Genomic DNA, 21,633 nt, shown 5'->3' with positions numbered 1-21,633 from the left:
AGGCATTAAGAAAACCCTTCTGCATGCAGCTCGTCCCCCCAGTCATTGGCTCCTGCTGCGGTCAATCACAACCAGTGATGAGGGAGCAGGAGGCAGGGCTTAGTATCACTGTCTGTATCAAAAGACCTAAACAGCGAGGCTCGAGCTGAGGAAAGCTGATCAACGGCACTTCTTATTTACTATGTGACCAGCTGTGATTGGACACAGCTGGTCACATGGTAAAGAGCCTACGTCATAGGCTCTTTACCGGGATTGGAGATGCGGTGAGTCAGAGTCACATATCGCAACACCGATCGCCGCTCTGCATGCCCCCCCAGGGGGTGCCCAGAGCGGTCTATCCTGCTGGATGTCATATGACGGCCAGTCAGGATAGTCCAACCACTTTGCCGCGTCATTTTGCTATATGGCGGGCGGCAAGTGGTTAAATACAGCAATATAACCAACAAATAAATAACACAACATTTCCATTCAGTGGATAAACAACTAACGTGCAAGCCAATAATTGCCCCCTCTAAATATTCTTCAACTCTACTAAATCTTAGTGCATGCTAACTTGGTGGTGTCTAAATCAAATTATTTTCCAATTGAGTTCTCCCAATAAGAATATAATCAATGTATAGTCAACAACCCATTGATATGACATGACACATTCAGCAAGTTATTGATCATATCTTTGTTTTCACCATGCAATCTCAAAATCAGATTTATGAAAATATGATCAAATTCATGACCTAAACATCTTGGTGCTGCCTGACGGATGCAAAATGATGTTTTCAGCCCTGGAAAATCAATGCCATTCTAAAATCGCTCGGAAAGGTAAGTGCATATTAACAGTTTGCGATTTGATTGGTTTGATAAAATTACACATTGGGGGAGATTTACTAAAACTGGTGCAGAAATTAATAGTAACCAATCAGCTTCTAACTTCAGCTTGTTCGATTAAAGTGGAAATGCACCCATAACAACTTGATAAAAATGTATGTCCTTTAGCAAGGATCCTGCATTTCACATGAGTAAATTGCCTCCAGCATTATTTCAGTTTCTAATTACCAGAGGCTAACATTTTGCTGAAGCCCAGAGCCCCTGAACAGCAGTAAATCTTTAGACTGGCCATACACTGTGTAAATTTCATTCCTGAAACCGCGGGTTGCAGACAGTGTTGACAGGGGAATCAGCAATTGTCTTCTCACTGTGGGAGAGGGGTGGGGGAAGCCGTCCCCACCGGGAGAAGACAGTGATTATTGCTAGCGGCTGCTATGGCATATATAATCTTAAGAGTCCAGCAGGCTAGTTGTACCCAAGTGGATCGGTCAATCAACCGAATACATTCAGCCTGCCCATTAACAATTCAAATCTCGGCCGGTTCATCAGATTCAAACCGTGTATGGCTGTCAGCAGATTGACGTCTAGTGGTTCGGATTTTAAACACAATGCCAAAAAAATGCCACAAATGGAGAGCAACTGAGCATGTGCAGAGCAGGGTGAGACAGGGTATTGCTGGATTTAAACCATATAGGCACTTAGTTTCAATGTTTTATATAGCTATACATGCAAATAGGCCAGCTTGAAGTCATCTATCAGGACTTAATTTTCAAACTAAAGTTCTAATTCCTGGTATAGCTTTGACAATAAAAAAATAAATAACGGTCAGACAATTTTTTCTTTTTTTAGCCACGATATCCCAAGAAAGAAGACTGGTCACAGGGGAGCAGAAAACGGAATTTTTGTAAAATCTTACCTGTAAAATTCCTTTCTCTGAGTCCTCCGACAGTCGCCGCCTCTTCATATTCGTCACATATGGGGGTATTAGACTTTGCTCCGAAGGAGTAGCTAGGCAACAGAATATGTTAACAATAAAGCTTTAACATATCCCACCCTCAAGGGGTGGTCCCCTCAGTCAATACCCTCCTACTTCCTGCAACCATATCTCAGTTTTAGTGGAATAGCAGTAGAGTATACATTTAAACCCCAAAAGAGGGGCGGGGGCGGCGACTGTCGGAGGACTCAGAGAAAGGAATTTTACAGGTAAGATTTTACAAAAATTCCGTTTTCTCTTACGTCCTCCGACAGTCGCCGCCTCTTCATATTCGTCACATATGGGGACGTCCCAAAGCAGTGCAAACATGAGGGGTGGGAAACGCATCCGCGCCGAAAGGCAACGCAGTCTCCACATCAAAGAAAGGAACCTTACCAAAGGAAGGAAACCAGCTGGGCAACAGCAAAAATAAGTGCTCAACAGGAGCAACAACCCAGGAAAAGACAAAAAAACCAGGGGATACAAAAGATATCCCAACAGCCAGGAGTCCCCAACAAGGGACCCTAGGGAACAGCCGCACTAAGAACCTTGCGGCCAAAGAAAGCATCCGCCGATGCCTGAACATCTACTTTGTAGAATTTCGTGAAAGTGTGCACGGTCGACCAAGTCGCCGCCTTACACACCTGGGCTACAGAAGCCCCATGACGACAGGCCCAAGACGTACTCAGAGCTCTAGTAGAGTGCGCCTTCACAGGCACAGGGGGAACCTTCCCTTGCAAAGCATAGGCCTGTTCAATGGTCTGCCTGATCCATTTGGCGATGGTAGAGGCCGAAGCCGCCATGCCCTTCCGAGGACCCTCTGGAAGAACAAACAAGGAGTCCGTCTTACGAAAAGACTCAGTCGATTTAAGGTAAACCCTTATCGCCCGAACAACATCCAGAGAGTGCAATCTCACCTCCTTTGGATGTTTAGGCTTCGTGCACAACGAAGGCAAGACAATATCCTCATTAAGATGGAAATCCGAAACACGTTTCGGCAGAAAAGAAGGATTAGGTCGCAAGACCACCTTATCCAAATGAACGACCAGGTACGGAGACTTGCAGGACAAAGCCGCCAGTTCCGACACTCTGCGAGCCGAAGTGATCGCCACCAAAAAGGCGACCTTTTTGGACAACATAGACAACGAGATCTCCCTGATCTGTTCAAAAGGAGCACGTTGTAACACAGATAGAACGAGATTTAAGTCCCAAGGGGGCAAAGGATCCCTCCTAGGAGGAACCAGATGCCGCACACCCTGAATAAAAGTGCCAACCAAAGAGTTGGAAGCCACGGGACGTTGAAACAGAACGGCCAGCGCAGACACCTGACCCTTAATCGTAGCCAGCGCCAAACGCTGATCGACACCCGTCTGAAGGAAAGACAGCACACGGGAAACCGAGTACGTGCGGGGTGAAAACCCCCTGGACGCACACCAGGCAAAATAGGCCTTCCAAGTACGGTAATAAACCTTCCCCGAGGAAGACTTCCTCGCGTTGATCAAAGTATGAACGACCTCTGGAGAGAGACCCTTCTCCTTCAGGACCTCGGTCTCAACAGCCAGGCCGTCAAAGCCAGCGACTGTAAAGCAGGATGGTAAATCGGTCCCTGAGACAGTAGATCGTCTCGAAGAGGTAGACGCCAAGGGGCGTCGACCGCCAGATTCACGAGGTCTGCGTACCAGGACCGGCGAGGCCAGTCCGGTGCCACAAGAATCACCGTGTTGCGTTCCGAGAGTAACCTGCGAAGGAACCTGGACAGCAACTGAATCGGTGGGAACGCGTACATCAGCCTGTACCGATGCCACGGGGCCACTAACGCGTCTGACGCGTCTGCCCGAGGGTCGCGCGTCCTTGCCACGAACCTTCTCACCTTGTTGTTGAGACGAGACGCGAACAGGTCCACATCTGGAAGACCCCACTTCGCGCACAACATCTGGAAGACAGCCGGGTGGAGAGACCATTCCCCCTGATCCAGGGTCTGGCGACTCAGATAGTCCGCCTGCCAGTTCTCCACTCCCGGAATGTGAACCGCCGTTATCGCCGGAACATGAGTCTCGGCCCAAGACAGAATGTCGGCCACTTCTCGAGCCGCTTGGGCACTCCTGGTGCCCCCTTGGTGGTTGATGTAGGCCACCGCCGTGGCATTGTCCGTCTGCACCCGAACCGGGCAGCCCTGTAGCCGGTCCGTCCAGCGATGAAGACAGAGCCTTATCGCACGCAACTCCAGAATGTTGATCGGGAGGGAAGACTCCCCCTCCGACCAGGTCCCCTGGGCGGACAGAACGCCCAGAACACCACCCCAGCCCGACAGGCTGGCATCCGTGGTGATTACCGTCCATGAGATTGGACGAAACGACTTGCCCCCGGACACCAACGGGGACTGGAGCCACCACAGAAGGTTTTCCCTGGTGCGATGACTCAACGAGATCTGAAGATCCAGAGATTGAGGTCGCCCGTCCCACCTGGACAGGATCTCCGCTTGGAGACCCCGCGTGTGAAACTGCGCGAAAGGAATCGCCTCGAAGGCTGAGACCATCAATCCCAGACATCTCATGCACGTCCGCAGAGACGAGTGTGGAGCGTCCCTGAGGGACCTGACTTCCTCCTGAAGAGTCCTGAGTTTGTCTTCCGGCAGGAAGACCTTCGCCTGCACCGAGTCCAGTATCATTCCCAGATAGGGAAGACGAACCGACGGACTCAGTGTCGACTTTGGAACATTTATCGTCCAACCAAACTCCTGCAGAGTTTGCATTGTGACGGACAGGTCCTCCTCCAGACCCTGTCTGGTCGCAGACCGAACCAGAATGTCGTCCAGATACCCCAGGACAGAAATGCCCTGGGCCCTCAATAATGCCAGAACCGGTGCAAGCACCTTGGTGAAAACCCGCGGAGCCGAGGCGAGACCAAAGGGCAACGCCACGAACTGGTAGTGATCCTCCGCAATGGCAAATCGAAGGTATCTCTGATGACCCTCGAATATGGGGATGTGAAGGTACGCATCCTTCAAATCGATGGAGGCCATGAATTCCCCCGGAACCAGGGCAGCCACCACCGACCGCAGGGATTCCATGCGGAACTTGCGAACCCGCACAGAGCGGTTCAGAGCCTTCAAGTCCAGAATCGGACGAACCTTGCCCTCCTTCCTGGGCACGGTGAACAGATTGGAATAAAACCCCCGAAATCTGTCCCGATGAGGCACCGGAACCACCACTCCCTGAGCCCTCAGGTCCCGCACCGCCAGGTGCAGATCCCGCAGGCGCTCTGGAGACAATTGAAGATTTGAGGGAAACAATCTGCTCCCCGGCCGAGAGAGAAACTCGATCTTGTAACCAGATCGAACGATTTCCAGAACCCATCTGTCCCGCACACGGGCCAACCAGGGCTGAAGAAAACCGAGCAAGCGTCCCCCCACCCCAAAACTGGGTGAGGGCGCCCCTTCAGGCCGAACTGTTATGGGCTGTAGGTCCGGATTGGCCGGACTTCTGTTTCCCAGACCAGGGCTTCTTCTGAGAGCCTTGGCCTTTGAACGGTTTGCCCTTGTAGTGCGGCCGAAAGGCACGAAAGGACCCCTGAGGGGGCCGAAAATTAGCATGCTTCTTCCCAGAAGCCCCCTTAGCCTTGGGGAAATGGGGCAAGAGAGTGCTCTTACCCCCGGTGATCCCCTTAATCAACACATCCAGGGACTCCCCAAAAAGGCGAGACCCATCATAAGGCAGATTGGCTAAGGTCTTACGTGAAGATTGGTCCACCGACCAACATTTTAACCAAACCAGGCGGCGAGACAACACTGCCACGCTGTGCACACGTGCAGCCAACGGAATCAGGTCCAGGTCCGCATCACACAGATACATGACACCCTGGTGGATCTGATCCACCATATCCAGGGTCGCCGCCGAGGCCGAATCGGCCACTAGGACGCGCCTAAGCATCTGCGTCCAACTTGTGATCGCCTGGGCCGCCATAAGAGAAGCAAACAGAGCCTTAAGCATAGAACCCGTAACAGAATAAGTATGACGGGCAAGAGACTCCAGTCTCCTATCCGTGGCATCACGGAAAACAGGGGAACCCTCTGCAGGAATCGCAGTGGCTTTGTTCAAAACCGCAATTGCATGATCCACTGGCGGAGGTACACACCACCGTTCATCAGTGGCAGGCGAGAAAGGATAACGCAGCTTGAATTTACTTGGTACCGCAAAAGGCTTGCGCAGATCGCGCCATTGATCCTTAACAGCGCGCTGAAAATCAGCATTGCAGGGAAAAACCTGCGGCGTCCTGCGTTTCCTCTGCGTCCCATAAGCCGCCAAGGCAGCGGGGGGACACACTTCGTCCTGTAAACGTAGCGTCTGCTTAATGGAAGCAATCAACTCATCCATGATTGCAAGCTCTTCAGGCGAGCCAGGGGGAGAATTATCAACCCCCTCAACTTCAGCCTCCACCTCAGACCCCACTATATCAAGAGAGGAGCGGGACCGAGATAAGGAGGTCCCTGCCAGAACAGCCCCATCACCTTCACCCTCAGAATCAGAGGACAGAGCAACTCTGGGCCGTTTAGTAGATTGAGCAGCCACCAGCATTTGCACCTGGGCAGCAAGGCCAGCCACAATAGTGGCTAAATCCCCCCCTGGGGGGGAAGCAGCGGTCCCCTGGCTTTCCACCAATACTGTAGGAAACTTGCCCTCCTGAGAATCCATTGCCCCTGTAATGCCAGACAACCAAGGGATAACTGCCCCCTTTTAGCAAGCGCGGCAAGCGCAGCCCACCGCACCACACTCAGGCACAATGAGACCCCCACAGGGAATATACAGACTGAATACAGGCAATGGATAGCAAGAATAGAAGGATAAAACCTGAGGAGACCCCGCTGCTGCTGCTGCCTCGATCGGTGTTCCAGGAAAGAGGAAGTGATGCTGCCAGGGCGCTCTATGTAAGCCTATGGAGGCTACAAGAAAATGGCCGCCGTGCATGTAAACCATGCGGGCGGAGCGGGCGCCGGTAAAATGGCGTCGTTTGGCGCCGAAAACGCCGCTCCACAGTGCAGAAAAACACACACATTACATCCCAATATAAGGATACATGTTAGATCGCCGCAGCGATCGCTGTATATGCCCAAACATGCCAAGAAAAAAACATGCCCCACAGCACACAGCTCCTCACACTGCCCAGCCTGACACACACAGTGTCATACAGCCCCCCCCCCCCCCCCCCTTGCAGCCCACAGCATGCAGCCGAGAGATAGGGAGACAAGCAGTGTGATTAAAGGCAGGTTACACAGTCCCAGACTGAGACCCCCCCCAGACAGACAGGTCCCCACATAAATACACTTACCTCATATGGCGTGGGGAACCCGCACAGGCGAACAAGCCGCTGCACACGAGGCAGGGAGAGTCGCAATTCAAGACGCACACAATGGCGGTTAAGAAACCGCACAGCGTCCGGTGAGGTAGCCACCTCACCAATCATCCCTGCACCGAACAGGGATGGGTCGTTCACTGTGCCAGGAGCGTTACCTGGCTGAACGCTCGATGGCAGACTGGGAAGCCACTGACCCACGACCTGCGATCAGGGGGATCAGCCCGAGACCCAGTCCGCATGATCCTCTTCGTCCGAAGAACTAACTAATGCTGACAAAAATAACAGCTAAGTAAAGGTAGAGAGAAAACTCAAACAAAATATTAAAAAGAAGAAAGAGTCTGGGACAGAAAGTCCCAGCACAGAGAGAGCCAGCCACTCCTGACAAGCTAGACATTAAAACTGAGATATGGTTGCAGGAAGTAGGAGGGTATTGACTGAGGGGACCACCCCTTGAGGGTGGGATATGTTAAAGCTTTATTGTTAACATATTCTGTTGCCTAGCTACTCCTTCGGAGCAAAGTCTAATACCCCCATATGTGACGAATATGAAGAGGCGGCGACTGTCGGAGGACGTAAGAGAAATTTAGATTTTCTAGACTTTGGCAACCGAAGGTAAAGTGTTTATTAACCACTTTACCACCGGAGGATTTTGCTGTCTTACGTCTGGGCCACTTTTTGCGATTCGGCACTGTGCGATTTTAACGGACAATTGCGCGGTCGTGCGATGCTGTACCCAAACGAAATTTACCTCCTTTTTTTCCCACAAACAGAGCTTTCTTTTGGTGGTATTTGATCACCTGCGCAATTTTTACTTTTTGCGCTATAAACAAAAAAAGCGTTTATTTTGAAAAAATAATATTTTTCACATTTTTTTTATATGAAGTTCCCCCCCCCCAAAAAATTTAAAAATCTATTTTTTTAAAATTTTTGGCCAATTTGTTTTATGCTACCTATGTACTCGATTCCCCGACGATCGGGGAAGAGCAGTGGTGATCGCCGCTGCTCCTCCCCTGGCCCGACTCCCGCTGTGACTGAATACAGCGGGAGCAAGCCTCCGGCGGCACGCGCGCGCGCCGCCGAGAAAGGGGAGTGTAGGTCTACGTCGTCAGACGATAACGAACCACTTTGCCGCAGTAGGCTCAACGTGAGCAGACGGCAAGTGGTTAAAACTCATGGAGTTCCATTTTTTTTAATTTGTCAGCTGAATCGTACAGTGTAATGACAAGTTATATAGGACTTTATGTGATATATCAAGGTTTTTTGTTGAATCAACCCCCTCTAAATATCAATCACTAGAGAATTAAAAACATTAAAAGCATATAAGCTCCCAGCACCAAGAGAAGAGAGAAACAAGATTACCTTGGGCATGTTTGATAAAGCAATATGCGTTTCGGTTCTTTTGATCTTCACTTGGAATGTGGATTTAAATGCTGGTTCATCAAAGCATGGAAAAGCTTTTCTTGCTGCAAGAGGCTCAAACTGTGTCGCTGCAAGCCACTTTTTGCTGCCAAACATGAAAGTAAACATTAGCATAATGTCTTCCCATATCCCGGTTTAGTCTGATAAGGGCTATTGTAGCACAGGTCACATTACTGGAACATACAAGAGGCATTAGGCATGTTTGTTTTCTAACAGCACAGTATTAGACTAAAAACACCCCAGAGAGATCATACTTCCTTTTTCTGCTATATCAACATATACAAATAAATTAGATGTACAAATATATAAAAGTCATATGTTTAGCACAACTGAACAAACAACTATAAAACTGTGGATGTTTTTGCCAACTAATCAGCCAGCTCACTATTGGGATTTAACTACGACGCCATGTTCAGTGAGCAAATATTTTTATGTTAGAATATCACAGCCTGAAAATATTTTTTTAAATGCGATAGTATCCTGGAGCGACACACCTTAAGATAGGCCGCCTATACACTGCATTCATTTTTTGATCAGCCTGAGCATATTGATAGATTTGCACTGGAGGTGGAGGAAAATGTCAGCTATAAGAAGCAATATAAACAGTTAAATACATATTCAAAAGACCAAATATGGCTGCCCACATGTACATAGAATATAACATTAGAAAAAATGGAAACTTTGTTTCAAAATAAATTACATGAACAAAAGGTGTTGACAAAATACAGTGTGTGTGTATATATATATTACATATACATATATATATATATATATATATATATATACATATATATATATATATATATATATATATACATACACACATACATATACACACACACACACACACACATACACACTATATATAATATATATATATATATATATACATAAATAAATACATACACACACACAGTATCTCACAAAAGTGAGTACACCCCTCACATTTTTGTAAATATCAATTTATATTTGTGTACCAAATATAGACTGATAGAGTGATACTATTTTTAATTTAGACAATTAATTAGACAATATTGGTGGGTTGTTTTTTTTTTTTTGCTTGGAATCCAAAAGATATGGATAAAGAAATTTAGTCATACAGTATCACATTTTGTTAAATATTTTATTATATCTTTTCATGTGACAACACTGAAGAAATTACACTTTGCTACAATGTAAAGTAGTGAGTGTACAGCTTGTATAACAGTGTATTTTTGCGGTCCCCTCAAAATAACTCAACACACAGCCATTAAAGCTGAGTTCCACCCTCGGAAAGTTTTTTTCATTAAAAATACCCCCGGGACAGTCAGGGCTAGTGCATTTCAGAATGGATAGCCTCTGAACTGTCTCAGGTCGCACTTACCTTTTAGAAGAAATACTTACCTTAAAAATGTCTTGTCCAGCGCTGCCATCTTAGGTGTGGGCAGCTGAAGCCAGCGCGTCCTCTTCGGCGTCCTCCTCTGTGTCCTCTTCGTCCCAGAATGCCCTGCACTGGCCCCGCTCGTCATATCCGGTGCAGGCACGTCATTCCTGCACAGCTTCTGGGCATGCCCAGAAGCTGTTTAGTAGGGAATGATGCGCCTGCACCGGACATGACGAGCGGGGCCGGTGCAGGCGCATGGATTCCTGGGAGCAATGACGCTCAGCTCCCAGGAATCAATGCAAGCAGGAAGTGACAGCGCTGGCCACGGCCACAGAGGGAGGAAGAGGAAGTAAGGTGTCTCCACTGAAGCCTTATCACTAATCCTTGTTTCCACAACAACCCAAAATGTTTAAAATCCAGTTGTCATAGGGACAAAAAGTGAGGGAAAATCTTCTGAACAGGGGTAGAGACAGCAAAACAAATGGTACAGGGGTGTTAAACCTTCCCTATGCTATCCAAAAAACGTAAATTATTATTTTGGCTGGAGCTACACTTAAACAATGTACCTGTTCCGACTTACAAACAAATTCAACTTAAGAACAAACCTAAAGTCTCTATCTTGTTTGTAACCCGGGGACCGCCTGTATACCCTTAATTGAAAATGTATAAAATTGGGCTAAATTAGCCATTTTCAGCTGTAATGTGACTCGTTAGTGTTACAAGGTCTCAGGTGTGAATGGGGAGCAGGTGTGTTAAATTTGGTGTTATCGCTCTCACTCTCTCATACTGGTCACTGGAAGTTCAACATGGCATCTCATGGCAAAGAACTCTCTGAGGATCTGAAAAAAAAAAAAAAAAAAAAAATGGTTGTTCTACATGAAGATGGCCTAGGCTATAAGAAGATTGCCAAGACCCTAAAACGGAACTACAGCACGGTGGCCAAGACCATACAGCGGTTTAACAGAACAGGTTCCACTCAGAACAGGCCTCATCATGGTCGACTAAAGTTGAGTGCACGTGCTCAATGTCATATCCAGAGGTTGTCTTTGGGAAATAATCGTATGAGTGCTGCCAGCATTGCTGCAGGGGTTGAAGGGGTGGGGGGTCAGCCTGTCAGTGCTTAGACCATACGCCGCACACTGCAACAAATTGGTCTGCATGGCTGTCATCCCAGAAGAAAGCCTCTTCTAAAGATGATGCACAAGAAAGTCCGCAAACAGTTTGCTGAAGATAAGCAGACTAAGGACATGTATTGTCCTTAGACAAAGCTAAACTTATTTGATTCAGATGGTGTCAAGCGTGTGTGGCGGCAACCAGGTGAGGAGTACAAGTGTGTCTTGCCTACAGTCAAGCATGGTGGTGAAAGTGTCATGGTCTGGGGGCTGCATGAGTGCTGCCGACACTGGGGAGCTACAGTTCATTGAGGGAACCATAAATGTCAACATGTACTGTGACATACTGAAGCAGAGCATGATCCCCTCCTTTCGAAGACTGGGCCGCAGGGCAGTATTCTAACACGATAACGACCCCAAACGCACCTCCTAGATGAACATTGCCTTGCTAAACAAGCTGAGGGTAAAGATGATGGACTGGCAAAGCATGTCTCCAGACCTAAACCCTATTGAGCATCTGTGAGGCATCCTCAAAATGGAAGGTGGAGGAGCGCAAGATCTCTAACATCCACCAGCTCCGTGATGTTGTCATGGAGGAGTGGAAGAGGACTCCAGTGGCAACTTGTGAAGTTATGGTGAACGCCATGCCCAAGAGGGTTAAGGCAGTGCTGGAAAATAATGGTGACCACACAAAATATTGACACTTTGGGCAAAATTTGGACATTTCTCTATCGCTCATTGACAGACGCAGCTTAATATCTGACCAGTAAGAGAGAGAGGGCAATCGCACCACATTTACCGCGCCTGCTCCTCATTCACACCTGAGACCTTGTAACACCAATGAGTCACATGACATTGGGGAGGAAAAATGGCTAATTGGTCCCAAATGGACATTTTCACTTAGGGGTGTACTCACTTTTGTTGCCAGCGGTTTAGACATTAATGGCTGTGTGTTGAGTTATTTTGAGGGAACAGCAAATTTACACTCTTATACAAGCTGTACACTCACCACTTTACATTGTAGCAAAGTGTCATTACTTCAGTGTTGTCCCATGAAAAGATATAATAAAAAATTTACAAAAAATGTAAGGGGTGTTCTCGCTTTTGTGAGATACTGTGTGTACATACACATTATATATATATATATATATATATATATATATATATATATATATATATATATATATATATATATATATATACACACACAGTAATAGTTCCGAGTTAAAGTTGGAGCTTACACGGCTCAATGTGATGGCATAGCTTACGTTGCCCATTTCCAAGTATTTGCACATTGAAGATGGAGGAAGGGAAGTGAATCCAATGATCCACTAAGTACTGTGCATTTCCCATTCCTACTGATGGCTAACATATCAGTGGGGAAGTTGAAGGCAGGTAAGCTTATGCAGGATAAGGGAACCTTTATAGGAGAGTTAAAGTATCTTATAAAAACAACTCACTCTGTTTAAAACTGAAATGAAAAGCAACATATCTCCATCCATCTATCCACCCATCCAACCACCCATGCAATCCATACATATAAAGAAACCAAAACAAATACATCCAGAAATTAAGTTATATGTAATAAAATGGTATGACACAGGGAAAAAGTATTGAACATATGAAGAAAGGGAGGTGCAGAAAGGCATGGAAAGCCAAGACACCAGCTGAAATCTCTCAGTAATTAGAAAGCAATCCTGTCCCTTGTCAGTGCAAATTAATATCAGCTGGTTCAATCTCAACTGATGGCCTAAAAAAAGGGGTCTCATTACCAAGGTGTCACATAAGAAACATCTCACTATGGTTAAAAGCAAAGAGCTCTCTCAAGACCTTCACAACCTTATTGTTGTAAAACATACTGATGGGATTGGTTACAGAAGAATTTCTAAACTTCTGAATGTTCCAGTGAGCACTGTTAGAGCCATAATCCGGAAGTAGAAAGATCATTTTACCCTAAACGGGCCACGACCAGGTGCTCCTCGCAGGATTTCTGACAGAGAAGCAAAAAGAATTATCAGAAGAGTTATCCAAGAGCCAAGGACCATTTGTGGAGAGCTTCAGAAAGACCTGGAATTAGCAGGTACAATTGTTTCAAAGAAAACAAGTAATGCACTCAACCGCCATGGCCTATATGCACGCTCACCACACAAGGCTCCATTGCTGATGAAAAAGCATGTTGAAGCTCGTTTCAAGTATGCTGCACAACATTTAGACAAGCCTGTGAAATACTGGGAGAATATAGTCTGGTCAGATGAGACCAAAATTTAACTCTTTTTGATGCCATAATGCACACCATGTTTGGAGGTCAAATTGCATCGCACATCACCCTAAAATCACCATACCAACAGTGAAGTTTGTAGGTGGGAACATCATGGGGTGGGGCTGTTTTTCAGCCAACGGTACTGGCAAACTTCATGTCATTGAAGAAAGGATGAATGGAAAAATGTACAAAGACATTCTTAATAAAAATTTGCTGCCATCTACCAGGAAGGTCGAAGATGAAACAAGGGTGGACATTTCAGAAAGACCATAATCCCAAACACAAAGCTAAGGAAACTCTCAATAGGTTTCAAAGAAAGAAAATAAAGCTAGAATGGCCCAGCCAATCACCTGACTTGAATGCAACAGAAAATCTATGGCAAGAACTAAAGATCAGTTCACAAAAGTGGCCCACGGACATTCAAGATTTGAAAACTGTGTGGAGGAATGGGCCAAAATCACACCTGAACAATGCATGCCACTAGTTTTTCCATACAGGAGGCATCTTGAAGCTGTCATTACCAACAAAAGATTTTGTACAAAGTATTAAATACATTAAGTTAGCGTGTTCAATACTTTTTCCTTGTCTCATTCCATTTTATTTTACATAAATTCATTTCTGAACCTATTTTTGGTTTCTTTGTATGTATGGGTTGCTACCGACATGTGGTGAAACTTTCATGTTAATAGCACCTTTAGAAATACATTTACTTAGAAAAATGGTGACGTGTTCAATACTTATTTTACCCGCTGTAAATCTATATCCACAGTGCCTTGAAAAACCATTCATACCCCTTGAAATTGTCCACATTTTGTCATGTTACAACCAAAACGTAAATGTATTTATTGGGATTTTATGTGATGGTCAGACCAACAAAGTGGCACATAATTGTGAAGTGGAAGGCTTTTCACAAATTTTACATTAGACAGCTTCCTCTAGAAGCTAGAGATCCTACTGGATTATACTTACCTCTGGGTCCGACACTCCAACATTCCTTTTGCAGAAGAGATCAAGAGTAATAGAAGGGAATTAACAGTTAAGCCTAGTACACACATTGAGTTCTTTTTTTGTGCAACCAGCAGGCTGAAAGAATAAAACTCACATCAACACAAGCGATGTAGATGCACGGCTCTCTTCTGCCATTCTATCATATTCTGACTGGGGGAGCTCCCTTTCCTGTCAGAATACACAGATCAGCGGTGCAGGCATTGGCTGTAAGCGCTGATAGAATGCTGGTTATCTAGCATTACCTTAGTGAACACATACTGAAAGTCAGCAAGTTCCCACTAACCCGGCCGACTTTCGTTACTTGTGTATCCATCTTTATCTTTCCTGGAGAACATGCTGCTCCTCATTCCGTTCAGTTCTGGTCACATAATACCCAGGCTTTTGTTTGCAATCATGGCTAAAAGGTGAGTATCTTCTTAAAGCAGAGTTCCGGCCTCAAATACCTTTTTTAACTAAAAATACCCCTATAATACTAATCCATCGCCCTTTACAGAACCGCTATTCTCATACTAAAAAGGTGTACAGTATTGGATTTTAGTCAAAATCTTACTTTTAAAAACGCTGTCTGGGCCCGGCCATCTTGGATGTGGGCATCTGAAGCCGCAGTGTAATCTGCTGTGTCCTTCTTCCTGATTCCAGGGAGTGTTCTGGGAGTTCTTCCTGATTCCAGCCTCCTGGGAGTGATGACAAACAGCTCCCAGGATGCAATGCAAAGGCGGAAATGATGTCAGTGGCCGCGGCCACAGAGGGGGGAGAAGGAGGAAGTAGAATCAAAAATGCCCTGAAAATAAGGTAAGGGACCCCCCGAAGAAAATTGAAAATGCCCAATTGTTGATCAGCATAGCGAGCACTCCAGGAATCACTAAAGTTGCAAAATAGGCCGGAACTCCACTTTAATAGGAACTCTGATGCTCACCTTGAAAACAAAATTTAAATGAGCAAGTCCTTACATTTTTGGTTACGCAAGCAGTACTGGAAAGAGCCTGGCTTAGCGCTTCACTCCTGAAAAAGTCCTTTCTTCAGATTGTTAAAGTTGGTTTAATAGTAGGAGCACTTTAATATTTAACAAAAAGGTTACTAGCCGTGCTCTCCGTGTACTCCATCAGCCACTGCCTCTAGATGTGTGCCACTGAGATGGTTTCTCGGCAGACGGCCGTGGAGACATTTTTGACACAAACAACAATGCAGACAACAGCTGCTACAGTACCCAGGGGGATGAACAGATTGCACGGCTGGGAGCACAGAGTCATGTTCCCCCTTATTTAGGCTTTTCTTGCTTTTAAAAGCAATGTACTGTGGGCTTTGTACATGTGCAGGCAGATAACAGTTCCAAGTTCACTTCTATAGGAATAGATTTTTTCTTCATTGCAAAGTGAAAAACAGAACACAAAATTTAGCTTCCTTCCATATTCACCTTTTCCTGAATACCTGAATTTGATCTGGTATCAGCGTCTTGCAACATCCTGCACAGCAGAGCTTGGACTGGAAGAAGAAGCAGCACAAGGAGTCAATCAGTTGTGCTGCACTGCTCATGTGCGAACGAGGAACTTGCTGATAGGAGGAGAGAGCAGAGTGATGGAGAGATGACCCCATGAGCCTGCGCCAAAACATTTTGACCGAAAATGGTGTTATCTCCATTTTGCCGATAAGTAAGAACGGTGCCGATAAGGCGCCGAAAACGCTTTTGCTGCGAATTCGCCACAAATTTGCAGCGATTTTGTGCCCATTTTACCACGATTTTACTTTGCTTATCGTTTGTTTGTTTTTTTATAGGTCATGTGACATCAAAAACGTAACACCTATGCATTAATGATGCGTTCTTGCTGCGTTTTCAATGCATTTCAATGTGGAGGTGTAAAATACAGAAAGTAGGATTTTTAACACCCCAACGGAAGAGCAACAGACCAGTACAGAGTTCAGAGAAGAGCTACTAAACTAGTACATGGATTGCAGGAAAAAACTTACCAGGAAAGGTTAAAGGACCTTAACATGTATAGCTTGGAAGAAAGAAGAGACAGAGGGGATATGATAGAAACTTTTAAATACATAAAGGGAATCAACTCGGTAAAGGAGGAGAGCATATTTAAAAGAAGAAAAACTACCACAAGAGGACACAGTTTTAAATTAGAGGGGCAAAGGTTTAAAAGTAATATGAGGAAGTATTACTTTACTGAGAGAGTAGTGGATGCATGGAATAACCTTCCTGCAGAAGTGGTAGCTGCAAATACAGTGAAGGAGTTTAAGCATGCATGGGATAGGCATAAGGCTATCCTTCATATAAGATAGGGCCAGGGACTATTCATAGGATTCAGATATATTGGGCAGACTAGATGGGCCAAATGGTTCTTATCTGCCGACACATTCTATGTTTCAATATGTTTCTATGTGTAAAGACATACATAGAATTTAAAGGTATACATTTTTCTTGTGCTTTTCTTGTGCTAAAGGTGCTTATATGGTCGGTTCACACTGGTGCGAATACAGACATCACATGTGATTTGCACCGCATTGTTGTGCAGATCAAATGCGCTGTGTGCGACGCAAATGCAGCCATACAGTTTACGGCGGTTTGCAGATGACAGTGTGAACGGTCTTCGATTCAGGTGTGATGGGGGAACCCGCACGGGATTCGCACCAGTGTGAACCCCGCCTAATGGCCAACAATCAATTTGTAATAATTTAAAGCGGTGTTCCAGCCGTTTTGGTGTTTATTTAAAGTTAGCAGCTGCAAAAAGTGTAGCTGCGGACCTTTATTAAAACGCACACTCACCTGTCCCACGATCCAGCGATGCACCTGCCGGAAGCCTCCCTCCCTCTGCTCTCCCCAGAGCCAGCATTACTAATGTGGGCACCCAGCTGTGACAGCTTGCAGCTTCATAGCCAGGTACGCACTGTGCAATCCTGAGCCTCGCTGCGCTTCCTGAATGGCCGGGCAATCTTCTAGGACCTGTGACGTGTCCCGGAAGATTGCAGGGAGGGAGGGGGAGAGGAGAACTTTGGCTTGAGTCGCCTAGGCAGCTGAACAGAAATTTTTTTCGGGGGGGGGGGGGGGGGGGGGGAGTGGGTACCTAGTTTTGACAGGTACCCGCTCCCCCCCCCCCCCCCCCCAAAAAAAAAAAAAATGACATGCCAAATGTGGCATGTCAGGTGGTCAGGAGTCCTTAAAGCGACACTTCCACTTTTCAGTGGAACTCCGCTTTAAATTCATTATATTAAAACGTCAAATATAATACAATTATAAAATATATATATATATATATATATATATATATATATATATATATATATATAAAAAACTGTAATTTTCGGGTTTCAGCCAAGTGCATCCTGCATTTACCATTCGGTGCACCTCTAGTTGCAATCTTCACACCGGTCTTATAAATATAGGTATTTTATTTAAATACATTTTAAAGCCAACAAAGAGAATAAAAATTCCTTAAAATGCATGAGTGATATTTGAAGCCAAATCCAGCCCGCTCTCAAATGGGAAGATCAATTCACTAGCCCCACACATTACAAATTTTACTCTAATTTAACAGCCTGCATCAATTACCAATAATATTGAAATGTTCCTAAAAACCACTGAGAAGGTTGCCAGAGCAGCGGACCTGATGGGGCCTGGCAAGTGCAGACGAACGAATCAAACTCCTCCCATATCACATACGCAGAGTACAGCTCGCTATTTACCAGAGCAAACTTCATCAGAAAGTGCAATATCCTATGTAATGCTCCAATACTAATGAAGCTTGCCACTATACCGCTCTGCGTCTCCTGTTCGCAAACCGTGCCAATAAAAAAAAAGGTCTACATACCAAATTATCTCCATGAGCTAACTTCAGCTCATGGATCATAAGGGGGCCCTGCACTAAAACATTATCAATTTAAACAGACCATTAGAACTCAGGATATTCCTTTGTCCCCCACACACACACTTGAAAACAGAACTAAACTGCATCTGAGCACCACAAACTGAAAAAACCTATTTTATTCATTTGGAATACTCAAAGCAAACTTACCCATTCATCCATGTCTCCATGCTTGATTTTGTTGAGAAATTACTTTAAAAACACCACCTAGCATTTCCAGCCGTGGCCATCTTGGGTAAGGGCAGATGATTCCTGTAGAATTTACTTCCTGAAATCCATCTGCCCTTAGCTCAGGCATGAGGGTTTGCTTAGCTGAGCAAGCCCTTCCATCCCTCCTCCACATGAAAGAAAAAAAAATGGCCAAGACTCCTGGGTCAACCCAGCATGCCCCACTCGATGAGGTCACAAGGGGAGGGGGGGGGTCACCCGTTGATATCACCGGGTGGTCTTTCCCCTTAGCATATTTGGTGACAGGAGGCAGGAGCCTTTTCGGGTCAGCAGTCGGTGTTCATCAAGACCAAGGATAGATAAACTCCGGAGGACATGGTTTGTTTTTTTGAATGAAGGACTTGTCAAAAACGGTGTGTGCATTTTTATTTACTTTCTGACACTTTTTTTTAGTGAATTATTTGGGGTACACCCTGCACCCCCACAGCCACAGGGCCAGGGCTGTAAGGTAGAGGCAATTGTCCTTGTTAACATGGGGACAAGGTGCTTCCGCAGGGGCCCCTAAAGGTCTGGTATGAATTTGGGGAGGTACCCCACTGCATTTTTTTCCTAAATTTTGGCGTGGTTCATCTAAAATCCATACCAGACCCAAACTACCTGGTAGAGATTGGGAGGGGGGGACCCCCACCCTGCTTTTTTCTCAATTTTGTTTTGCCGGTGTTCTGCTGAAAACTCCAACTCGCCAAAATCTCCAACCACGTTCCTTCCAATGACTCCACAGCAGCAAAAATTGGAGATTTCAATGAGTTGCTGTTTTCACTAACCACCGGCAGCATATACACTACGGTACACCATGTAATGAGTGGACATTGTTAGTAACCAAAAAATGACCGCCTTCCATGTCGGCAACAACTTTTTTCCTACTTACCCAGTGTTCTGTCAAAACACTCAACTCACCCTGTACCGTAGTGTATACGCTGCCGGTGTTCTGTGAAAACAGCAACTCGTCCCAATCTCCAAATATTGCTGCTGTAGAGTCACCGGAAGGGATCTGGTTGGAGATTTTAGCGAGTTTCAGTTTTCAGCAGAACACTGGCAATTCCTTTTGTTTACATTCAGCAGTCAGCGGGGAACCCCACTGACAGCTGATGAGTTATCCATTGATAAGGACGCTGCAACCATCATGCTGGCCCGCTCCTTAACGCTATTCACTGGTTTTAAAATGATGCTGGCGGTCACCCGTTCCTTTACAAAAACGCTACCGCTCCTAAACACTTTTGCAAATGCAAGCACTGTACCTCTAAATATTAGAGGTTTTTTTTTTCGTGGTTTTTGAGCACCTAGTGTGCATGGAGCCTTAATGTTAATTGCAAACGTTTGGTTCTGCTTTACACCATATTCTGAAGTTTTTGAACACAACATTTTTCCAGTAAAAAGGCCAGGTTGGGTCTTCCCTGATCAGTGAGGCCCCTGCAGATTTCTGACTTATGGGACAAACGTCTATCTGCAAATTTTTGGATGGTCTCAAGATACAGCAATCTGAAAGGGCATCTGATACATACTTGGAATAGCCAGGACAGCCAACAGACAGGGTGGTGCTAGGAGGCAAGGCTGTGTAAATCTCAGGGAAAAAAAATGGTTGGATGGATAGATAGATATTTATTTAACCTAGATTATTTGTGTTTAGCAATTTGCCTGGACTTCAGCTTTAACTAGGAGTTAGGAAACCTAAAGCAGAACTCCACTGAAAACAGATTACTCTTTGGGTAGTGCGTGCAGAGTTCAGTCTCACCCCACTCCATCCCCATCATGGCTGCTTAAAGCTGAGCTTCTGGAGACACTGACTGTAAGTAGTAGAAGTAAAAAGGATGAAAGCCAATTACCCATCAACTGCTTCCATATAGGAGATCTTATAAAATCCGTAATAAGAACTTGAAAAATTGGAACAATAATCAAGATTGACTGTAAATTCCGATCCTTTTGATAGTTTTTCCGGTAAATCCATTGCAATCATTTCAAATGATGGGTATTCCAAAACGGTGAGCTTGTGAGTGTCCCCTCCGGTTAAACTGACACTTGCCTCAATATTTTGTAGACCTGAGCTATGAAGTACAACAGTCTTGGTGTCCTCAATAATTTTCATTTTAATCTGAACGCTACCACAAAAGATGGTGGTTGTCAGATTGGGGTGCAGAGTAATGTTATATTCCAGTGGTATTATCGCGTTTGGAAGTCTGCTTTTTGTCCAGGGAAACAGCTTCCCATTAGTAGCTATAGGGTAAACCAGTTCCATTGATTGGTTTTTCTTATGGCATCCATCTTTGGTAAATGTGCACTTTGGAAGCAGGTAAACCACTGTCACTATGGACACTACAATGACAACCACCACAAAGCTCACTATCACTGTCCTTGCTGAAGGTGTAGGACACAGTCCATCCTGAACCTGTCTGAAGTTCCCAGGGTTACTCCGACCTGAACTCCTGTTCATGAATGACATGCCCAGCAGCTTTGCTGAAGATTCATAATCCTCTTCATCATCATCCATTTCATGCTCTCCCAAACCACGTACCAATAATCGCGAGCTCCGTGGTTCATACTCTACTTCTTCCGATTCCAGGGGATTTAAAGTAGGCTCTTTGGCCAGATCAACCACATCTGGTTCCTCCTCAAACATGCTGTTTTCAATCATGTTTCTGGGCAACTGGGTCCGATCTGAAAATAAAATACAGGTTAGGATTATCAGTTCTTTAATAGTTGTTCGATAGCCCCAGGACATAAAAAAATAAAAATAAAAACAAAAAGGCATAAATAAACTTTCCCTTTAAGGCTCCGTTCACATCTAGGCGTTTTGGGGCGTTTTTGGGGCGTTTTTCTGCTCTAGGATCAGCTCTCAAAACGCCCAACAAGACAAATCCTATTCATTTCAATGGCCCCTGTTCACATCTGAGCGTTTTGACGCTGTTTACAAAACGCCCAACGCTCAAAAAAGTACATGAGCTTCTTTTTGGGCAGATTACAGGCGTTTTCCATTGATCTCTATTCAATCTAAAAACGCCTGCACAAAAATCGCGGTAAAAATCGCGGTAAAATCGCGGTAAAAACGCAGCAAAAATCGCGGTAAAAACGCGCGAAAAACGCTACGCTCAGGTGTGAATGTAGCCTAAACCAAGTTGTGTTTAAAGTGATACTAAACATGCACACCATTTAATTTACATTGTTCCTTCTATTTCTGTATGTAAATAATGGCACTGTAATTATTTAAATTAAAGAAAAAAAAAAAAAACATCCAA

The 21,633-nt window shown here is 45.3% G+C and overlaps 1 protein-coding gene across 1 annotated transcript in view; it reads right to left on the bottom strand.

Annotated features, from left to right (window-relative positions):
* The window catches only part of LNPEP (leucyl and cystinyl aminopeptidase), a 149,542-nt gene extending 128,489 nt beyond the window's left edge, over positions 1-21,053 (bottom strand). Inside the window, exons 1-2 of the mRNA XM_082258796.1 lie at positions 20,227-21,053; positions 8,507-8,651 (exon numbers count right to left, since the gene is read on the bottom strand). Coding sequence (XP_082114922.1) covers positions 8,507-8,651; positions 20,227-21,032 — 951 coding nt within the window. The 5' untranslated portion in view covers positions 21,033-21,053. The remainder of the gene's footprint in view (positions 1-8,506; positions 8,652-20,226) is intronic.
* Positions 21,054-21,633: the final 580 nt, after the last annotated feature.

This window comes from Pelophylax lessonae, assembly GCF_965119305.1.
Source record: "Pelophylax lessonae genome assembly, chromosome: 1".
Lineage (NCBI taxonomy): Eukaryota > Metazoa > Chordata > Amphibia > Anura > Ranidae > Pelophylax > Pelophylax lessonae.
The sequence above is the reverse complement of the archived record's forward strand: the minus strand, read 5'-3'. Positions and strand labels throughout refer to the sequence as shown.